This window comes from Hippopotamus amphibius, chromosome 15 (assembly GCF_030028045.1).
Source record: "Hippopotamus amphibius kiboko isolate mHipAmp2 chromosome 15, mHipAmp2.hap2, whole genome shotgun sequence".
Taxonomy (NCBI): domain Eukaryota; kingdom Metazoa; phylum Chordata; class Mammalia; order Artiodactyla; family Hippopotamidae; genus Hippopotamus; species Hippopotamus amphibius.
In genome coordinates this window covers 61,293,223-61,314,216 of record NC_080200.1, presented here as the reverse complement: position 1 = coordinate 61,314,216, position 20,994 = coordinate 61,293,223, and the positions used below count along the sequence as shown (strand labels likewise).

General features: G+C 45.0%; 1 protein-coding gene across 1 annotated transcript in view; it reads right to left on the bottom strand.

Moving 5' to 3' along the window:
* Positions 1-1,142: 1,142 nt before the first annotated feature.
* CTNND2 (catenin delta 2) overlaps positions 1,143-20,994 on the bottom strand; it is an 805,106-nt gene continuing 785,254 nt past the window's right edge. The window contains exons 19-22 of the mRNA XM_057710226.1: positions 19,314-19,440; positions 15,328-15,459; positions 9,830-9,903; positions 1,143-2,295 (exon numbers count right to left, since the gene is read on the bottom strand). Coding sequence (XP_057566209.1) covers positions 2,035-2,295; positions 9,830-9,903; positions 15,328-15,459; positions 19,314-19,440 — 594 coding nt within the window. The 3' untranslated portion in view covers positions 1,143-2,034. The remainder of the gene's footprint in view (positions 2,296-9,829; positions 9,904-15,327; positions 15,460-19,313; positions 19,441-20,994) is intronic.

Here is a 20,994-nt window from a genome sequence, read left to right as displayed (position 1 = left end):
ATGAGTCCTATTGTTTACTTTTGGCAAAGTTAAACCAGCTATTTGATTGCAGACAAATCACTTCTATACCACATCTCTGTCTTGATGAATTTTACTGTTTCAATCTATGACAGGAATGAAGTGGAAACACTGTCCTCGAAGCTACATATTTCTGTCCCTCTGTAGGGGCTGGAGCATCCCTGGGAGGGGACCCAGAAATGTGTATTGCTATAGTAAGCAGCGTTAGAAGGTCCAACTTGTAAGTAATTGTAGGACAATTCATATGAAACTATCTGCTACTGCGCCATTCTGGCAATGAGCTTTTCATTTGCACAAATACGCATGAACAAGAAATCTTTTGGTGGTTGTTAAATTTGGAGAAAGAACCATGAATTTTAGACTTTTTGAGCTGAATTAAACTACATAGAGCAAAGGGGAGAAAGTTTTAAAGGAAGATGGCAGCCAATCTCTTTTGTTATTTAATGTTTTATTTTTTCAAGAACAGTTAACATTTACTAGGCACCTATTGGCCTCAGTCACTTGCATCTAAAGAGCAAAGCTAATTTACCCACAGCCCATGTTCTTTTGAATGGTTAGCCTTACTTCTTAGCTCTGTTAACCGCTATTCTACCATTAGCTTCAAGTTCAGTTTTAATCATCTAATCCATAATTGTCTACTGCTCCCTGCCACATAAACAGAAAAAGTTTGGGGGGGAATGAGGCGAGCAGTTTACATTTTCTGTGGCTATTTCAAGTAATTGCCCCCAAAGTGAAATTATTGAGTTGGCCATGGTTTATCATGTTCTGAGGGCATAAAACATGGAAGGAAATGGGCCCATAGAAAGGATTGGTATCCAAGAATGTGTGAATGTGTGAAAATCCTATAACTTTACTTCCACTGGCCTAATATCCTGAGTCACTAGATGGTCAGAAGAATAGGTAGAGTACAAAAGGAACAAACTGATGTACATTTATACTAAAAACCCAAGACAAAGTTTGTACAAGATGAACAGCGAATGAAATAGCTCCTATCAAAATAAAATCTCACACAGGTCATTTTTATACATACGTGGACACACACCCACACACGCACAGACACACGAGCAAGAATGCGTATTTTGTAAGATAGGTCCTTGGAAATAGACATTCTTAGCAAATATGGATGACAGATCAATTGTAATTTATTTTCTTTTAACACTGTATCATCATAAAGAAAACTGGTATAAATGAAAAAATCTATTTCAAATATCTACATCTAAAATTTTAGGCAGTGAAAAAGCACTTTGTTGACAAGGAGTGTGGAATGACGGATGTTAATTGCCAGAAACTGCTGAATGCCTTGCTTAGTTGCCACAAACAAATTCACATATCAGAACGAACAATACTGCTAAATATTCCTTTTTTCCCATTTTTTTTTCTGTTAAAACGTACTGGGAGGAAGAAAAGAAAAGAAGAACTGGAAATCCATACATCTTTCAAAAGTTTGAAATTGAAGCAATATTTAGAACCATAGATGAGGAAACGCCGCGGCATTGGTGTAATATACACAATGCGCTTTTCTTCTTTAATCTGTAATGTACATCAAATACTTTACAACAATGCATTAACAAAAGGCAAGAAACATCTTGCTGTACAGAGGAACCCCAATGCAACTTGAAGCCTAGAATCACAACGGATGAGGAGAGTAAACAAAGCGTGAGAAGCCGTCCCTCTAAAGTGTGTGAACTACGCCGCCCCTGTGCTTATAACCATCGTGCCCATCGCCCCGACCGCCTCCTGTGCTGCCTTCAGCCACACTCAGTGGAAAACACTTTTTAGACACTACAGCCCCCGAACTAGAAAGGTGTCGTACAATGTCAGATTGAGGATCACTTTCTATCGACTTGCAAGTTAACGTTCGATTCCCTTAGCTTTCTAAAATAGCTCTTAATGTTTCCTTACTGGTTATCCCCGCCTCCCTAAGGAACAGGCTTTAAGAAACTAAATTTGCAGGGGAAAAAAAAATAGCAATGTCTGTGGTCTGCATGCACATGCACTGTTCCCGGTGCCGCCGCCTCACACCCAGGAGTCGGGGGAGGCGGGGTAGTGGCTCGTCTCATAGTTCAGTTCACTGTAGGGACGGGCAGCGGAGTAGAAGTCGACGTAGTTGCCGGTGGACTTGAGTCCCAGGTGCATGGTGTACTCGCTGGCCGGAGGGCGGTGGTGGACCTGGTCCTCGAAGAAGGACTCGTCGTAGTTTCTCGTGGAATTTGGAAACGGCTGGTAGGTCTCATAATCTTTTCTGCTGGGCTCCTGGGGGACTGGCTGTGCTGAAACCTGCCCAGAAAAGGAGATCCACCTGGGTTAGCGCATTTGCCTTTGACCCGCCCTCCTCCCCCCTCCCCCGCAGCCGATGCACTCAACCCTCCCTCAAAGTCCAGGCTCTGAGCGTCCTCCACGCAGTCACCCGTACTTTTCCTGATTGACTTTCCTTTTACAAGTTGGTTCCTGAGTCCATGAGCTATCATTCTAGATAACCTTTATATTTTTTAATTATTGTTATGGTAAAGTACACATAACATAAAATTTACCATTTTAATCGTTTTATGTATAATTCAGTAGCATTAAGTACATCGTTGCCTGGGCTACTGTCACCACTATCCACTTTCAGAACTTTTTCACCATCACAAAAACTCTGTATCCATTAAGCATAACTCCGCATCCCCCCTTTTCTCAGCTGGTGGCAACCATCTTTCTACTGTCTGCCTTTGTGAATCTGACTAGTCTAGGTACCTCAAGTAAGTGGAATAATATAATATTTGTCCTTTTGTGTCTGACTTCTTTCACTTAACATAATCTCCTCAAGGTTTATCTATGGTGTAGCCTGTGACAGAATTTCCTTCCTTTCTAAGGCTGTGATATTCCATTGTATGAAGAGACCACATTTGTTTACCCATTGATGAACCCGTGTAATTTCCATCTTTTGACTATTGTGAATAATGCAGCCATGAACATAGGTGCACCGGTATCTGTTTGACTCCCTGCTTTCAATTTTTGGAGGAAGTGGAATTGTTGGAGCTGATGGTAATTCTGTGTTTAACTGATCGAGAAATTGCCAAAACTGCCACAACAGCTGAGCCATTTTACTAGTTAACCTTTTCTAAATTAAAGAGGTATACCCTAGATGCTATAGAATACAAGTAGTTAATATTCATCTTTCCTGCATTTTCTCCATCACCCCTAGGTGCTGTAATCCCAGACAAAGAGAAAGTGAAGATGTACAAGGTCTAATGGTCACTTGAGCATCTTCCTGCCAGCTCAGAGGGCTGTGATCAATACCTCTCTGGAGGATGGCGGCTTCTCGGTAATAGGGCCATTCCATCACACCTGCCTAAGTGACCAGGTACCACAGCCTTAGAACGATACACAGAGAAGCACATAAGAAAAAGAGGGAATCCACTCCAAACAGTCTACACTCTGGAGCACCAAATGTTTCCTAACTTGGTTCAATTCAGAATTGATGGGACTTGAGAATAATGTGGGATTATGAAGCCTTTGGTTAGGGGAGAGGGGTCTTCAGAATTGTCCAATGTCCCCCAGCCCACTTTGGTGCTCCCCATTTCCATTCCTGTCCTCTGCAGGTTACTGTCTGATGTAAGGGGCCTTGAGGGGCTAAAAGGACCACAGGAGTCTTCAGGATACGTGAAGTCTAGAATTAGTTCCTTCTGCTTGTCTTTAAGGACAGTAAAACACACAGTGTTCATAGGCTGATAATTAGCATTTATATGTGGGGGCCTAGCTATCCCCTTCCCACTGCCTCTGGGGTCCCTTCCTAAACATCATGACCCCAAAGTGAGGATTCCCCCAAGGCGTGGGGGAAGGACTATCCCCACAGCCACTGCATAATGGCATCCACAAAGCTCCTCCCATGCAATGACTGCGGGGGAGGTCTGGTGGGAATGATGGGACACTCTTAAAGAAGCACAATTTGATCAATATCCAGTGGACTAGGTAATTCCCTACTAATTTAACTAAGGTTCAGCCTGGAAACATCCTCTAGAAATTGGCCTTAGTTAATAGATAATGATTTGTAATTAGCACGTTGTGTGTAAATGAATGCTTCTAATAGTCTGCCCATAATTCTTCTCTCAAGTAAGCGAAACTCTGTCTTTTCTATGTAATTGATTTACACTAGTTATTGACTTGCTCTTCAAAGAGGTGGTGAACTTCATCATAGCTGCCATCCAGGAGGTCTCACATTTCCAGACAGTGGTGGCTGAAAGAATGAGGTTTCTGTCTACCTGTGAAAGTCCGCAGAGCGTAAACATGTGTTAGCTTAAGAGCCTGGGCTTGAGGGGGACACTTGGAACATCAACATCTGCAATTAAACGTTGCTAAGACCAGGTCCACCCTATTGCTAGGATAGGCTAAGGTGTCCTTTGCTGGTCTTTAAAACGCTGGGTGCTACGTTGAACTTCTCCACCCCAATGTGGTGCTGCTACCCAAGTGTGGAGCAGACAAAAGGTTAGAGTTGGGAGGTTTGGAAAAATTACACAGGGAGGGGACTAGAATTTACTGTTTCTATTTCAGTTGGCACTATATTCAACATTTAACAAATTCTTCTTTGTTTAATCTTGTATATGTACATACATGTATGTATGTATACATATATGTATCCATGTTTATGTCTGTGTATATCTATCCATCCATCCATTTATCCATCTATCATGTACCTATTTATCTATCTAATCTATCTCCTTCTCTCCCTCCACGCTTTCTCTTTCTCAGTTTCTCCCTTCCTTCCTCTCTTCCTTCCTTCTTTCTCCCCATCCATCCATTTATCCATCCAATGCCCACTTTAGAGATGAAGAAACTGAAGGTCCGAGAAGTTAAGAAACTTGTGCAGGATGCCATGGCTTATGGTGGGGTGAGGCTGGGAATTGATTGCACACCTGGCTGACCCCAAAGTCCACGTTCTCTTTGAGACAGGAGCACAGTCTCAGTTGAGCCGAGGTGGCTGCACCTCGGGGCTCCAGCCTCACTGAGTTGACTCCAAACCGCTTGATAAGAAGGGAGGATGTGGACAAAGGAGACCAAGAAGAGGCCTGACTTCCCTGTGCTGGTCTCAGTGGCCAGCGGAGGCAGTGCCAGAGCTCGGGAGGTCTGCAGGGGAAGTTACCCACAAGGCTCGTGGTTTCCTGGTGGCTCCTTCTTTCTTTTTTTCTTTGACACACCTGTTTCAAATTTCTTATTGTTGCTATGTTCTCTCTGGCTGGTGGACATTTTGGAGTTGGGCACAAGCTTATTTTAGTCTCTTTTCTTGAGGAACTACCTTCTTCAGTTGATTTGTATTGTTCATAAAGTCCCATATCAACCCCTTCGAAGGTTGAGCTCTGCATTTCTGAGAGTTTGTGCGAACGAACCACCCAGGATGGCTGATGGTGACACAGCTGTGTATGAAGGGGTGAAATCTGCCCACTGGCCCAGTGGTACCGATGTCGGCTGGTAAGATGCACTCACCGCAGAGGTATGTTGGCTATATTTTATCATTTACCTTAAGAGACTCTCTGACAGTGTTCCAGCAGATGAAACACTCCCCAATACCAGCCTTCCCCATAGAGGAACTAAAATAAATGCATTTTTTTTTTTTACATCACACAGTGTGGACAAAGCAGACTTCTGTGAAGGAGGTGGAAGGATGCTCACATTCAGCAGTAGTGTATTCTGAGTCTGACTCTGTTGTGGTCCGGAGAAGCCCCGGCACATCCAAGGATCCTGAGGCTGTTGCCTGCTCTGCCTTAAGGCAGCATCCTCTCTGGGAAGAGAAAGTGCCACCAGCTGGCTCACGTAGCCATCACTGGGGTCCACGCACTTGGCATCCAGTCCTGTGGCTCCTGCTCCCATAAAGTCATCCCTGCTGACATTTTCCTCAACAGCAGAATGTTTAGTTTACCTCGTGAAGGACAGTGCTCCTTCTCCATCTCTCACCCCTGTAGCCCAGTGATGGTAGACTTCTTCATTCCCTACTGAGTTTGCCCACAAACTGAATGTATTCTTAACACAAGGGAAATAGCTGCCCACTATAGATCTTCAAAGTCCACCTCGCAGTGAAAGCTGGAGACTCGGAGTGTTACTATACAATGAAGAGGCTTCTCAAGGAAGGGTGCTTCTCAAAGTGTGGTCCCAAGTCCAGGAGCATTCGCACCGCCTGGGAACTTGTTAGGGGTACAAATTATTGGGTGTCATCCTAGACCTATTGAATCAGAACCTCTGGGGTCGGGGCCCAGGAATCTGTGTCTAACAGTCTTCCAGGGGATCCTGACTCATGCTCAAATTTGAGAACCACTGGTATAGAGGAGGGTACGTGGGACAAGAGGGCACAAGAACCAGGCTGGAGTCTCCGCCTCTTCCTAGCTTCTTCAAGGGACCGGCGGTGAACCCTTACCCTCCTTGAATCCCAATTTCCTCAGCTCTGGGGATAATTTTACCTGCCCTGACCAGCCAGACTGAGGAACTCAAGATGCTGTTTTTGTTGTTAGTAATAATTTGAATACTGGTCAACAAAAATCCTATTGCTAGCAGAATACGGTTAAATATGCTCTTTTTCTTTATGAGTATGGGATGGACTGCTAGAAGCTCAGTAGGATTTTTGGAGAGTTAAGTACTTAGTTCTTAAAATGATGTCTGTGACCTGCTGACCCCAGACATAAAAACCAAGGATCGCAACCCTTATTTCACACGAAGGGTTGTTTCTTTCAGGACTCCTTAGGCTCGGAATTTGCTGAAACTGAGACGGGAGTGGCAGGTAGTCACGTGGAGTGTGCCACAGCTGAGCGGCCACCTGGCTGCCTTTCTGATGGGTCAGGGGAAGCTGGCTGCCAGCTCCTGCCCTGGCCCCTGCCTTGCTTGGCCACGCATCCAGGGCTGTTGCCTTATTTTCAGATCTCATTGTCTTTTGCCTCGTCCCAGAGATCCGCCCAGTTTCCCTGGGCGAATCACTTCTTCTCTAAGATGAATCTCTGTCCAGACTCCTCCGCAAAGCTCGTGAGGCCCGGCTTCGACACTGAAACTGAATGGACCCCAGCACATTCCTCCCGGTTAAATTTTTCAAGCTGGCCATTTACTAGCCACGAGGTTGTGAGGTGGCTTTTAGCCCAGGAAAGTTCCAAAAACAAAGGCCATCTGGGACAACCGTGCCCACATGGGCAGAGAAACCAAATCATGGATGCTGTTTCCAAGGTCATCTCCAGAAAGTACCCACCTGGAAGAGGACCAAATGGCCAACTCTTTTTTTCTTTTTTAAAAAATATTTATTTATTTTTAATTTTTTTTTGGCTCTGCTGGGTCTTAGTTGTGGCACGAGGGATCTTCGTTGTGGCACATGGGATCTTTCATTGAGGCGTGCAGGCTTTTCCTTGTAACTCGAGGTCTTCTCTCTAGTTGTGGAGTGCGGGTTTTCTCTCTCTAGTTGTGGCACACGGACTCCAGGCTGCGTGTGCTCTGTAGTTTGCAGCACACAGGCTCTCCAGTTGGGGCGTGAGGGCTCAGTAGTTGTGGCGCGTGGGCTTAGTTGCCCCGCGGCATATGGGATCTTAGTTCCCCGACCAGGGATGGAACCCGCGTCCCCTGCATTGGAAGGTGGATTCTTCACCACTGGACCACCAGGGAAGTGCCTGGACATCTCTTTTGAATGGTTAGGACGGTCTTTCTTTACCTAACTCCCAAAAGAGAAGGCTGCAAGTAGAGTCAAAGTGTATTCCAATAACAGAGTCCAAAATAAGTAAAAAGGTTTATTCTCTTCTCAAGTCATTGGAGTGTCATAATGATTTTCTTGGAAATTTTTTTTAGGTAAAAAAACAATTCTCTTTGATGGACATTTCAAAAATGTTCCTTGATACTGGAATGGAGTTAACAGTCCAGTTGCCCGCTTCCCCTGGCTGGACCGGCTCAGGGAGTAATGATGGCACGGAGCTGTGGCCACAGGACTCTGCTCCGCTGGGGGCTGGCCTGCAACATCTCCCCCGGGCTGACACGTGCCTCGGAGCTTGCTCTCCATCCAGACTGAGTTTCAGCACATTCGCCCGAGACACTGTGGCCTTGATGTTTCACACCAAGGTTAAGTCCAGTTCATTCTAGGGTCTCCTGGGCAAAAGGCTACATACAATAGGCTGTGCTCACTCTCTTAAGGCCAGGGTGCTATCTTGGTGCATTAATTCCAATTTTCTTAAATGCTCAGAATAGGCTTGGGTGAAAAAAATGTGCCTCTTAGAACCATTGTGGACTGTCCTCTAAATTTAAATCGCAAGCAGTCCGTTGGAACCTACTGTAGCCACACTGTGAGATGCCAAGGACCCCTGGGCCACACCAGGGTGTGTCTTTATTGCCAACAATAGTGGGATTCCCTGGAAAGAAAGGCTGATTCTGGTGATGAGCTTCTCTTGACCCATGGAAACTGGGGACTAATCTTATGCTCTTGGATGCAAAACCAGGGTCCTATCACATCCTAACAAATACCTGTAAGAGCTGGAGGCTTTTGGCTTACTGTACCTGATATTTGCTAAAAGAAAAAGAGTTGGTTTCCATTAATAGAATTGGCATTTCCATCTTCCTTTATGTTGCCCTGCGAATAGTTGGGGGCCACCCCTGGTGACCACTTGTCTAGAGCTCATGCCCCTATTTATTTATTCACTGGCTTCTTTGCTTTTAGCAAAGGCCAGAACTGTGTCTTCCTCCTTCTTCCCTTAGAAACAGTCTTGCACCAGACATTCTACCTGCTGGAAGGGAGTCCCTTTCCTCTTCAAAGATGCTGCCCTGCTGGGTGGTGAGAACTGTTCAAGAACAGCACATTTCCCTTCCTTCTTTACTTTCATCTGGTTACTGTGATCAAGCAAACAGCTTTCAGGTTTATGTTTTCAGTACAACTTTCCTGACACACGGCGGGAACGGAGAGCATCAGCAGAAGCCAGTTCTGGCAACGATTACCAGTAGCCAAGAGTTATAAAGAACGTCAGTCTTTCTGTGATGACCACCAAGGGGAAAGAGAAGTATGAAGTTACCTATTAGTAAAGGAGCAGAGGCGGTGCCCTCTTGCTTTTATAGTTCCACAGAACCACAGAGAAAATGAGCCTTTGAAGAATATTTGCTAAATAAAACACACACACAAACACAGATGGATTCTTTAAGTATCTACCAGCCAGGGCTCCTCAAACTTGAACATCCACACACATCACCTAGACACCTTGATAAAATGCAACTCTGATGCACAAGACCCTGAATGGGTTAGGGTTAGGGTTAGGGTTAGGATTAAGGGGCCAGAGAAGCATTTCTTCTGTGTTTCTAACAAGCTCCCAGGTGACGCTCATCTTTCTGGTTCCCCTACTTGCCTGAGCAGTGAGGCACAACACAATGCCTTCTATTCAGGTGTTCACATTGAACTTGATGTGTCTATCTTACTGGTAGCTGTCCTGTATAACGAATGCTTTCTTCCGAATGAGAATTGGTTGTGTTACAGGAGCTATTTAATCCATGCCTAGTAATTAGACAATCTGTCTACTACCCAGCATCTTACACGTGGATATTTGGGGCTTTCTTTCTGGTTTTGCATCACAGTAGAAAATCTGCCTTCTACCATCAGATAAAGCATGTGGTCAGAGTGAAATAAAGATTGCTTTCAAATCGGAGGCTGTTTTGATGACCGCCACCACCCACACGTAGGCTGTGTCACAGGTGAGTGAAGAGCAGTGGGGAATATTAGTTTCTGTTTCCATTTTTTATGCATGTTGAATAGAAGCTAACTTATTTTTTACAATTCCAAGATAGTTCACAGGAGTCAAAGGGAGACATGAACACCAATGTGCTACAGCTCGTTTACCTGGTTATGTTTGATGTCTTCAGCGGGTGCACCATATGAATTCCTATACAAAGTTGAAATTCCAGTACTTTGAGCTGAAAGCAAAAGGGAAGCAAAAGTATTAGCAAAGAATGCAAGACCTCAAATGAGGAATGATGGTTCTCGAGGCCAGTTTTGACCTGACAAAGCCTGGTGTCTTCATGGACCATTTTCCAAGTGGAGGAAGTTCTTTAGCCCTGAACACTTCATTTTACGTACAGATATTAAGAAAGAACAGTTATTCTGTAAAATCCCCATAGCATGTCAGCCTCTTGCAATAACGTTCAGCTTGTAGACAGGGTCAAGGCAGGTAAAGCAAACAGATGGTCATCTTGCCAGTTCTACGGCCTTCTTTTCTGGTGCAAACTGGCAGATAATAAAGCCTGTCACCTGCACTGAAGCATGCAGGAATCTGGATTGGCGACCTAGTTTTTAGCTGGAGGATGACAAGAATGAAATTTCTATTTTGAGCTCACAGAAGTGCTTCATCATCTTTGAGACAGTTCATTTCTCAATGGCCTGAAGGACTGGCAGGAAGCACCACCTGCCTTTGCCCTGCACGTCTGGGAGGCTGGGGCTTCGGAGTCCTGTTCAGCACAGAGATGGAAGCCCCCACTCTGTCTTGTGACCAGCCTGTGGTCTAAAGCAAAGGAAGGTCTCCTCTGGTTGCCAGCAGCTTCCAAAGTCCTGGGCAAGATGCCTACTTGCCTGCTTCCTCACCTGGGGCCCTCGAGGCTCCTGCTACAGGCCCAGAGGAAAGGCTCAGGGCAAGACTCCCCTCATAGCTGCTAAAAGGTCCTGGTTTAAGAAAGCTCTGGGAAACATTGCCTGTCGCGTGTCAGCGGGGTAGAACACATTCTAGATATCAAGAAAATTTATCTTTTGCTTCCAGTATCTATGGGATCATGAAATAGGATGACACAACATCTACTGCTCACAGGTACAGGCCGTCATTCCACCCATGAGTATTACTAAAAGCACATAATAGCTGTGCAATAAAACCCCTCTTAAGAAATTTTGCTTAGAATGTGAGAGCTGAGAGCCCATTTCCCATTTTAAAGACCACTCTGATAGCTGAACGCCCATCACTCCTGTCTCTGCATCACTGCGGAAACCACCATTCCCTGCCTGGACCACTGCTATAGCAACCTCCTCGAGGGCCCAGCTTCCCCTCTGCCTGACCTGCTCCTCCATCCATGCTGTTCCCAACAGCTGAGTGATCATCATGTTAGACAGACTGGATTACGTCAACTTCAGTGCCCTGCCCGCTGTGATTATGGTAAAAGCTGAGCTCTCATTACGGTCTTCGAGGCTCCGTGTGATCTGACCCCGACCTGACTTCTTGCAGCATTTCCCGCTCTTCTTCCCTGGTTCAGGGAGCTGTGCTGACCCTCCTTCCTGGCTTAAGCATCCAAGTTTATTTTGCCTCAGGGATATTGGACTTCCTGATCCTTCTCCCTGGAACTTGCTTGCCCCAGACTCTGGACTACCTCTCCTTGTTGCTATTTGGGTTTCAGTTCAAATGTCTCCTCTTTGCCCATGTTAGTTAAAGTTACCCCGCTCACCTGGGGCCCTCTATCTCATTACCCCGTTTATCTTCTCCATCACACTCAACACCATGTGCCATTACCTTGTTAGTGAGTTTGTTCCATTGTTTACCTTGTATATTACCTCCCTTCACCTAGGAAATAAGAAGCTCCGTGAGGACAGAGATCTGTCCTGCCACCTTTGTAGGTTTCCCTAGCATCTGGGGCAGTGCCTGATCTTGAGGGATGCCCTCAGAGTGAGTGCTTTGTTTGCTGAATGAATGAGTGAATGAGTAAACCTTAGAAAAATCTGCTTTCAGAGCTATAATCCGCTGATGGAAAATGTCACTTCAAGGACAAGTGAAATTTTTTTTCTGTTACTCAGAATAAAATGCATTTTTTTTGGGGGGGGGGCGTAGAACATGCATTTTTATAGCTTTGGCCTCCCTCCCTGTCATGCTTGTGGCTTCTGAGCTAAAGAAATTTCTACTGAAAGTTCTTTCCTCCTGCTCTTTGGCCCAGTTCACCTGTTTAAAGGAGACTGTGCAGCTGAGATTGAACTTGTGGCCTCTCCAGACACGTGAAGCACGTATCTTCGGGGGTGCTCTGCCTTGTATGTGTCTGAGCAAAGAGTCGACTCGTAGGGAAGTGCCTTTATTTTTTGGTATGGGCCCCGATTTCCAACTAAATCAATATATTGAAGATGAGTGGCTTTAAAAGGCGTAAGAGAGATACTGACAGAAACAGAATTGACCACTGGATGTTAAGGTTTTGGGGAAGCTCAGGTGGGAGGGCAAAATCCCTGGGGGGAATTGTAAAGTCAGGCTGTGTAGCTGCTGGGATCACGCAGCCCTCCTCTGATGCGTGCTTCTGAGCACGTACTGCTCGGAGGGAACCATGACCGCGAGAAATAGCTATAACTGCGCTGCATGCCTGAATGAACAGCTGACTTTGGCTTTCCGAGGGCTCCTTAGTGGCAGAGAGACACTAAGGAGAGAAGACATTTTTTAAGAGACCAGACTCCATCTAAGCTAGAAAATGAATACAGAGAAGATAGGCGGGGTGGGGGTGGGGGGCGCAGGGAGGAGCCTGGAACACAAGCCCAGATGGACCTGCATTTCCGAGAGCTCAGGAGAGGAGAAAGCGACCCAGGCAGGGACCCGCTTTTCACTTTAAAGCTTCTGTATGTTGCATTTTGAGGGTGAAGTTTCCCATGGTTTTCCCACAGCAGAGGGAATGTTTCCTTTGGGGAAAATGGTATAAGACATCCTCTGATGCCTTAGAGACAAGGAGGATGGCAGTTTTTCAGAATTTTTTTCAGTGCACTGAACTTTAAATGCCCCCCGGATGTACTGAATGAGAAAAAGTACTGCTTTGGATATGGAGGTTCCAAGAAATCTGATCTGCAAGTAAATGCTGGAAGGATGGGTATTTGCTAAAGAGAAGGAGAACAGAGGTTGGCATTTCATCATTTCTACTCCTACATGAAATGTTGATTTCCACCCAGCTTGGCTGGGGCGTTATTCATACCATCATAGACAGGGACAAACACACCCACCAGCCTCACCACCGACACCACTATCTCCACCACCCTCACTCCCAATATCCCCCCCACCTCCCCCATCACCAGCACTCCCCCATGACCACCTCCACCACCACCACCTCCTCCATCAGCACCACCATCACCATCCCTGTGATAATACCAACTTTTACCCAGAACTTGTTGCCTTAAAGGGAACCCTCTTGTATAAGCGTATTATTCAATAACGATCTCAATGTTCTTCTAGGTTTGCTACATGATTGATAGCGTAGTTTTGAATTGCATTTTTAAGTACGTTAGAGCAAAGTGTGTGAGCCTCTAAATAAGTTTGAAAAGTTACATATATCTTAATGCTGCAGCTGTCAAGATCCCTGCCATCTTCTAGGAAGATTAAACATCTAGACACATGTTAGATTTTATTTTTGATTTTCTGATGTGTGCAGTGCAGGCTCCTATACCATTGGAACGATTTCAACACAAACACACCCACACTGGAAAACCTTTCGGATGATTCTCCTGGGTAAGAGAGTTAAAGAGAAAAGGTCAACTTAAATAATAATAGTGCAGTCAATTTCACAATTATTCTTGTAATCTCAATTTGTCATCCTTGCCTGCTGGTGATGTGGTTATCTAGGGCGACAGTGATTGAAAAACGAATGGGTCAGGTGAATTTGGTGTCTCCATTGCTCTGGAGTAATCAGGATAAATTACATTCTCTGCTGACTATCTCGACTCTAGGGACTCTGCATTCAGATTCATAAGCTTCTTTGTCCATGCTCATCTACACCAGGGGGCAAGATTTATGGGGGCAAAAAGAACCAGAGACTGAGAAGCAGAAGGTATGTCCTATGTTGGACTTCCCTGGTGGTCCAGTGGTTAAGAGTCTGTGCTTCCACTGCAGGGGGCATAGGTTAGATCCCTGGTCGGGAAACTAAGATCCCACAACGCCAAAGGGCTTGGCCAAAAAAAAAAAAAAAAAAAAAAAAAAAAAAAAAAAAACAAGATGGTATGTCCTATGCAGTGCATTCAGTTCTCTTATTCAGGGGATGTTTCAGGCGTGAGGGTGAGGCATTCCCTGGTGGAGTGTGTATGTGGAGGCAGGGCGCTGAGCTGGGGGTGGGGACCACGAGCATTTGTTTACGATGCTTTCCTTTCTGCAGCCAGGGAGAGTTACCATGGAAAACACTGCCTCTGGGGTAAATACAGTCACCATTAGAAACATTTATCTTAGACATCCTGGGTCCAGAAGACATGTTAATAAATTACCCAATCTGTGTATTCTGCTTCCCTGCTGCAGGTGTACACCTAAATAATATCAAGGAAACGTACCTCATGCTTTTAAGATTCTTCTGATAAGAGGGTCTCAGTGTCTGTTTAGGATTGCACCCTTGTACCGCAGTTTTATGAATGCCTTAATCTGACCCTGTTCTGTTGAAGTCTTTATGGTCTGTTTTCAGGAGAGGCCCATCTCCACATCCATGTGGCAAAGAAGGGTGTGGAATCCCCAGTTAGAGATCCTGCTGGTTCCAGCAGCTCTGCTTTCAAGGCATAACCACCGGTCAATACCATCAAATCCTGCTCCTGCAGGAGGGGCAAACCAGGGTGGGAGGAGGTGTGGGGAGGCCTGGAGGGGATGATGAATGTGGACATTGAACCCCACCCCAAGGAGAGCTGTACAGAGTAAGAGGAGAGTTGAGGTCAAGGCTGGTCATTAGCCAGGCTGGGCTGGGCATGCCGGGTGGTGATGGCAACCCATTTTGGCCTCCAGAGAGTTCCAGCTGATGAGCCAATGGGTGTGACTGGGGGAGTGAAGGATGAAGGGCAGGAAAGATCCATGCCTCCTTAGGGAAATCGCGGTTGGCGGTTCTAATGAATCTTCCTGGGAGTTTGTCATGGCCAGAGAGTGGTTTCATGTTAAGAGGGGAAAATGTCAACAGCTGTTCTGGGGGTTTCCCTGAAATCCTCTCCTCCCCTCCCCTCCCCTCCTCTCTCCTCCTCTCCCCTCTCCTCCTTTCCCCATCCTTCTCTTCCCCATTCCTAATGGGCAAAGCTTGGCTATACATCGCCCACCATCTTGGGTTATGCCAACTAAGAAGAAATCTATGGTGACCTCGTTCTTTAATTTGAGAAAATATCATGAATTGGGCAATTGAGAAGGAAAGGGATAGGAAAAGAAAGACTGAAGATAAAATGTGTGCAGAGAACATTTTCTTTTAGCTATTCCAGGAATAAGAGGCTCGGTTTCTAAACCTCTGGTTTAATCTCCTCATCGCCAATCCCTGGGAATCTTTGCCGTCAAGCTCTCACGTCCTGCTGAGCTGCTAAGCACGGCTGAAGCCTGATGTCCCAGCCCTCTGCCCTGTCCCAGGCCCCGTCACCAGCTCTGCAGAGGAATCACGCACAGCCGAGCTCACCTGTCATGGTGTCTTTCCTGGAAGTGTGTTCCCCTTTAGCTCCGTGGTACGTTGCGTTGCTGCCGGTGGACTCGTAGTCTGTTTTCCTTTCTTTGAGGCTGATCATTTCCCGAGGTGAAGCTGGGGCACTTGCTACATAAAGAAATTGAAAGGATGACTTTCCATGTCTCATTCCACAGCACATGTAGCTTTTCACACAAACAGGTAAAGTCATAAATGTACATGGCTCAACACACGTCAGTACGTGTATGTAGACCTGTTGATTTTTATGTTTGTTCTTTTGGCTCTTGTCTTTCCCGCTTCCCTTACTCCATGTCACTGGTACTTTATAGTTAAGGGGACCCGCAACTTGAAGGCAGGGAATTAAGCACTATATCCTGGCAGCGTCTTCCCTACAGAGACATCCTCGTGAGGATGTGACCTGCTCAAGGCATATGGGACAGTTTCAAGAATGAGATCTGTCTTGATTTCTTTTTCTTTCTCATCTTTTTTCCTTCCTTTTCCCTCCCTTTTCCTTTTTTCTTCCTTCCTTCCTTCCTTTTTTTAAAAATTAGCTGTGTTTTAGAGGAGCAATTACTGATATTGAAGAATCCCTGATTAAAATAGATGAGGTTTTACTTAAACACCGAGTCACCCAGAAATGACCAAGAAGGAAGGCAGAGGAAGAAACTCTGCACAGAGGATGATTTGTCGGGCCAGCATAGCCCCGCCCCAAGGTCTTCTCCATTAGTCTGTGGGGTTGGCTCGGGGCAGGATGTGAGGAGAGCGCCCTTCTCCTGATGGGCATCCTTGCTCCATCTCAAATGCCCCCAACAATCTTGCACACATACCTCGCACCCCAGCCCCTTGCTGCCTGTCAGACCTGGGGACTGAGCCCTGTTAACCCTTCATGTCTTCATTTCTAAAATGATGGGCTGTAATTAGAGGATTCCCCTGGGAATTCCATGATTCTTTAACTGGGCCCAGAACAGGAAAAGCTGAACTTGGACTCGAGGAAGCAAACAAAAAGAGGTTTAGTTTTCCTTAAAGATTGGATGGGTTGAAAGCAACTAAGCTGCCAATGCAGGATGTGTTGAAAGAAGTGGAGATTAAGCGTGTGTGCTGGCACTACGGCAGCTACTCTGTGCTCATACTACGGGCTGACCTCACATTGTTCTCCATGCTCCTCAATGAGGCCACTCACATTCTGAGCTTAGTCAACTGCACCTCACCCATTCTGAGCGCAGGCATGCTACTCTTCTGCCCCAGAGCCTTTCCCAGCTTCCATACCCAAGGGCAGTACTTCATAAACTTGTTTACCCTTAACCTAACTCACCTGAGAACCTAGGGATCCCAAAACCTGACCTTGGACCTTTTGAACCTGAATTTTCAGTGGATGGGTCTAGGAATCCATATTTGCAAGCATAGCTGGTGATTATTAAACTGGGGAATCTGGGGAACTCAGAGTTTTAGGATAAAGCTCACTTTCCTTCACTAGTGTCCAAGCGCCTCTTCCCAGTCAAGCCACAGTTTACCTTTCAGCTAATGGTTCACACCCTCTGCAGGGTTCCCCAGCTCCAGCCCACTGGCCTGTTTGTTTCCTGTCTGAGTCACCTGATTCTTTTCATCAAACTTAGTATCTTCCATGTGCAGAGCCCTGTGCCAGACACTGGGGACAGAAACACAAGTCACAGCACACTTTCTGGATGTAAGGAGCTCTTCACTGAGTGAGGAAGTGAAACTAGAATAAGAGGGGGACTGCTCAATGGATGTCTCAGCTGAGTGCTGGGAAGGTAACAGAGGGGATGGCCCACCTTTCAGACCTGTCAAATAAAATCACTGTCCAGCTCTTGACACCCTCAGAGATTTCCAATCCTAGCTTCCCATCAGAATTAGTTACCTGGAATACTTACAAATACATTGATGCTAGAATACACCCCCCCAACCAGTTGGACCAGAATCTCTGGGTGTAAATCCAATGGGAAGTCAGGGAAGAAACCTGCAATTGCTCCACGTAACTCAGCTGGGCTCTGGGTCCAGTTCCTGAATGTTCTCAGAACACGGGCTGCTACGTCTCACTCACGCCCTCCAACTTCTGTCCCCTCCCTTCTCTTCTCTCTCCATCCTTCTCTCCCGGGAGAGTCCCTTCCTGCCCTTGCTCCTCTGTTCCCACGTCTTCTGCATAAAGACTGGCCTTTCATGAGTCACTGCCAGGCAATCACGAAGGGACAACATTTCAGAGTCTCTTGACCAAAGCTTTTAAAATGAGAATCTAATATTGCACAGATGGTGGGGTTTATTAAACTATGTCAAGTGTGTAATTATCTCCAGAGACCTCACACACAGTGGTCCGAGTTTCCGGTAAACCAGGATGTTACTCCTGGAAAAATCAAATCACAGCAACAAGTGTTTATGAGGTGTCTTCGATGTGTCTCACCCGGGAACCACCAGGCAGCACCCCAGTGGCATCCCTAGGATGCTGACCTTCTGAAAGATGCTGCTTCTCTTCCCCGGCATCTTCCAATCTGTCACATTATTCCATCTTCCTAACACTGATTGGTTCTTCAAAATTAGAGCTTTCAAAAAGACACCATCCTTGAGCTTCTCAGACACACTTTATTGTTTTAAGAATTAAGAAAATAAGATGTGTAAAAGGCCACCTCCACGCTTCTAAGGCAAGTGGACGTTTCTCCAGTTACACGGGGTTTCCTAATCCTCGTTTAGTGTGGAGCTAAATGTTACAAGCAATAATGCCGCACTGAAAATACAAGCTTTCATGGGGCTGGGAGAAGGTAATTTATTTCAGTCAAATACTCCCCATGCATTTCTGATTCTCCCCATCATTCTGACAGTAAAGTATGGTGTACAGTTTTATGGCAAACGTCCTCAAGGGCAGAGGGGCCACCCTGCTGGGGAGTGCTCTGTACCATGCCCTTGAGACTCAGTTCCAGGAAACACTGTTTCCTCAGCAGGGGGAGGGCAGTGACAAGCAAGGAGAAACTTTCCTTAAATAAAAGCCTTTATCGGTGCATGTGTGTGTGTGTTCACACATATATAGTTATTTACTGCACATTGAATAAAACAGCAATAAAATCTACGCCACTTATGTATTAAACAATGTGCTCATATTTTGCCTTTATTTCTTTAATCTTTGGCATTACATAATGTGGCTGCAAAAGGGTGTAAAAATAAGGTATCTTTACAGGTAGATAAGAAAAGTCAGTTTCAAATTTAAGCAATGGGGGGGCAACATAGGAGTAGGGGACTAGGAGGTATAAACTGTTATGTATAAAATAAGCTACAAGGATATATTGTACAACACAGGGAATATAGCTAATACTGTACAAAACTATAAATGTAGAACATTTAAAAACTGTGAATCACTGTACACCTATAACTTACATAATATTGTACATCAACTATACCTCAATAAAAAAAATTACAAAAAAGAATGAAACAAAATTAGAAAAAAATTAAGTTGAATGATTTGAGTTACAGTTGGTTGTAACATGAACATATGCATGATTTATCGGCTAGTTTACAGGTCATAAAAAGCGATCAGGTATAGAACAGTAATGGAAGCCTCCGTGATAGATTTCAAATGTGTGTCATTCTCAGGGAGGAAGGAGCACACCCTCTCACCCCTCCTCTGTCGTCCCAATTCCAGTCGATAAAATGCAACTTAAACTATCTTCAATTGGTAAAACGTCCATGGAAAACCCTGATTTGCAAACACGTGTTCCTCCCTGAATGCAGGTCCAGGGTGTGCATTTCATGGCTAGGAGACCTGTTAGAGCTTTTTAGAAATCTGTTAGAAAGATTTTTGTTGAGTCTCTGTATGTATAATACAAAGTCGCCACCACTATAAAAAGAAAACAGATTCATTTGATATTTCCAGCAAATGTCCCAATCGGGATGGCCCTCCTCTCTGTGGGGTCCGCTAAGGGGCCAGGGAGGGGGGCCTTGCATCCAAGGGAAGCAGCCGGCTGGCCCTGGGCCTCTCTTACCTGAGCGGTTGTTAGGAGACACACGCACAGGCGAGATGGAGGGCGTGCGGGAGGAGGAGTAGGGTCTTTGCCGATCCCTCTCGATGGTTGAAGATGAGGCTACGAAGTGATACTGTGACCATCCATCCTGCAATAGACAGCACGCTCCTGTTAACTGGGGAAGGCAGAGGGATGCCTCACTCCTGCCACCTGGACGTTCCCAAATCCTGGCATTTGCAAAACATTTCTCCAGTCCATCAAAAGAGATCTCGGATCTCTGCTCGGGCATCCAAGTTCACAGAGAGGAGTGTTAACTGAGACCCACCTCCTGCTCCCTCCAGACAGCCTGACTTGGGGAGGGTCTGAGCTTAGTGCTTGCCTTCCTCCCCAGATGTGGAATAAATGGTCTCTTTGCAAACCTGCTTTGGCCTGAAGATTGTATTTAAATGAAAATATGACACTTAGAATGACCTTGAAAGTGTCTGTTTTTTGCCTACCTGGCTCCCACTCTGTCTGGCCCTGTTATCAACTGCTTCGAAGTTTTCCAAAGTGTTTACTCTCTTTTGTTCTCAGGACCAACCTGCTGGCGATCAGAATGCCTAGAAGCATCCTCCCTTCCCTTTTATCTCCCTTACATTGTTTCAACGTCCTTCTCTGCCTCAAATGCCCCACCCCTCCCAGCTCAAGGCTTCAGCATAGATGTTGCGGAGTATTCACAGCCAGGTTGCTATGTTCTCTGATTTGCCCCAGGATTTATATTTTTCAGTTTAGAGCATATTCAAAATGCTTCCTACCAATGAATACTCCATTCGTCTTCCAACATCCAGTTAACATAGGTAAAGCATGTATACCATTTTTCATTATGAAAACCATATAAAAATATTATGCATCATTTTGTGAATTTAGAAAGCATAAAGAAGAAAATAAAAATAGCCAACAATTCCACTCTCCTCCTCCCCAGAGAACACCTGTTGAGATGTCACAGTATTTCCCTTCAGTCTTTTTTCTTCTTTAATTCAAGTTTAGTTTTATCAAAGCAAGATGTCAAATAGTACTGACATTATCCAGGAAAAACACACATCTGCCCCACTCCTAATTCCTGCTTCATAGAGGCAACCGTTTTCAATTCTTTTGGCTTTTTCTTTTTCTGACTTTTTTTTTTATGGGACTCAATTCTCTATTAAGAATCATAGCAAACAAAATCAATGAAAGTTAACAAAGGATAGAATTTATACCCATTTTAATATTTGTCTTTCTTTGTGTAATTCTCATTATTCCTGTTCTACTTGACAGGTAGGATAAATCCAAAATTAGAAGTATGCTGTTATTTATAATAGCTTTTAAGCTATTACTTAGCACTTACTGAGTATTTACTCCAGGGCAAGATTTCCTCAACAGTCCCATGGGGTGGATACTATTATTATATTCATTTTACAGAGGAAGAATCTAAGCCTTAGAAAGTTAATGGGCCACCAAAAATCAAACGGTAAACAAGTGAAGACTTATGTTAATACTAAAATGTGGCATATTGAAAATATGAAGACTCTAATTTGAAAAGATACGTGCACCCTGAAGTTCACAGCAGCACTATTTATAACAGCCAGGACATGGAAGCAACCTAAATATATGACAGATGAATGGATAAAGAAGATGTGGTACATATATACACAATGGAATGTTATTCAGCTATGAAAAGAATGAA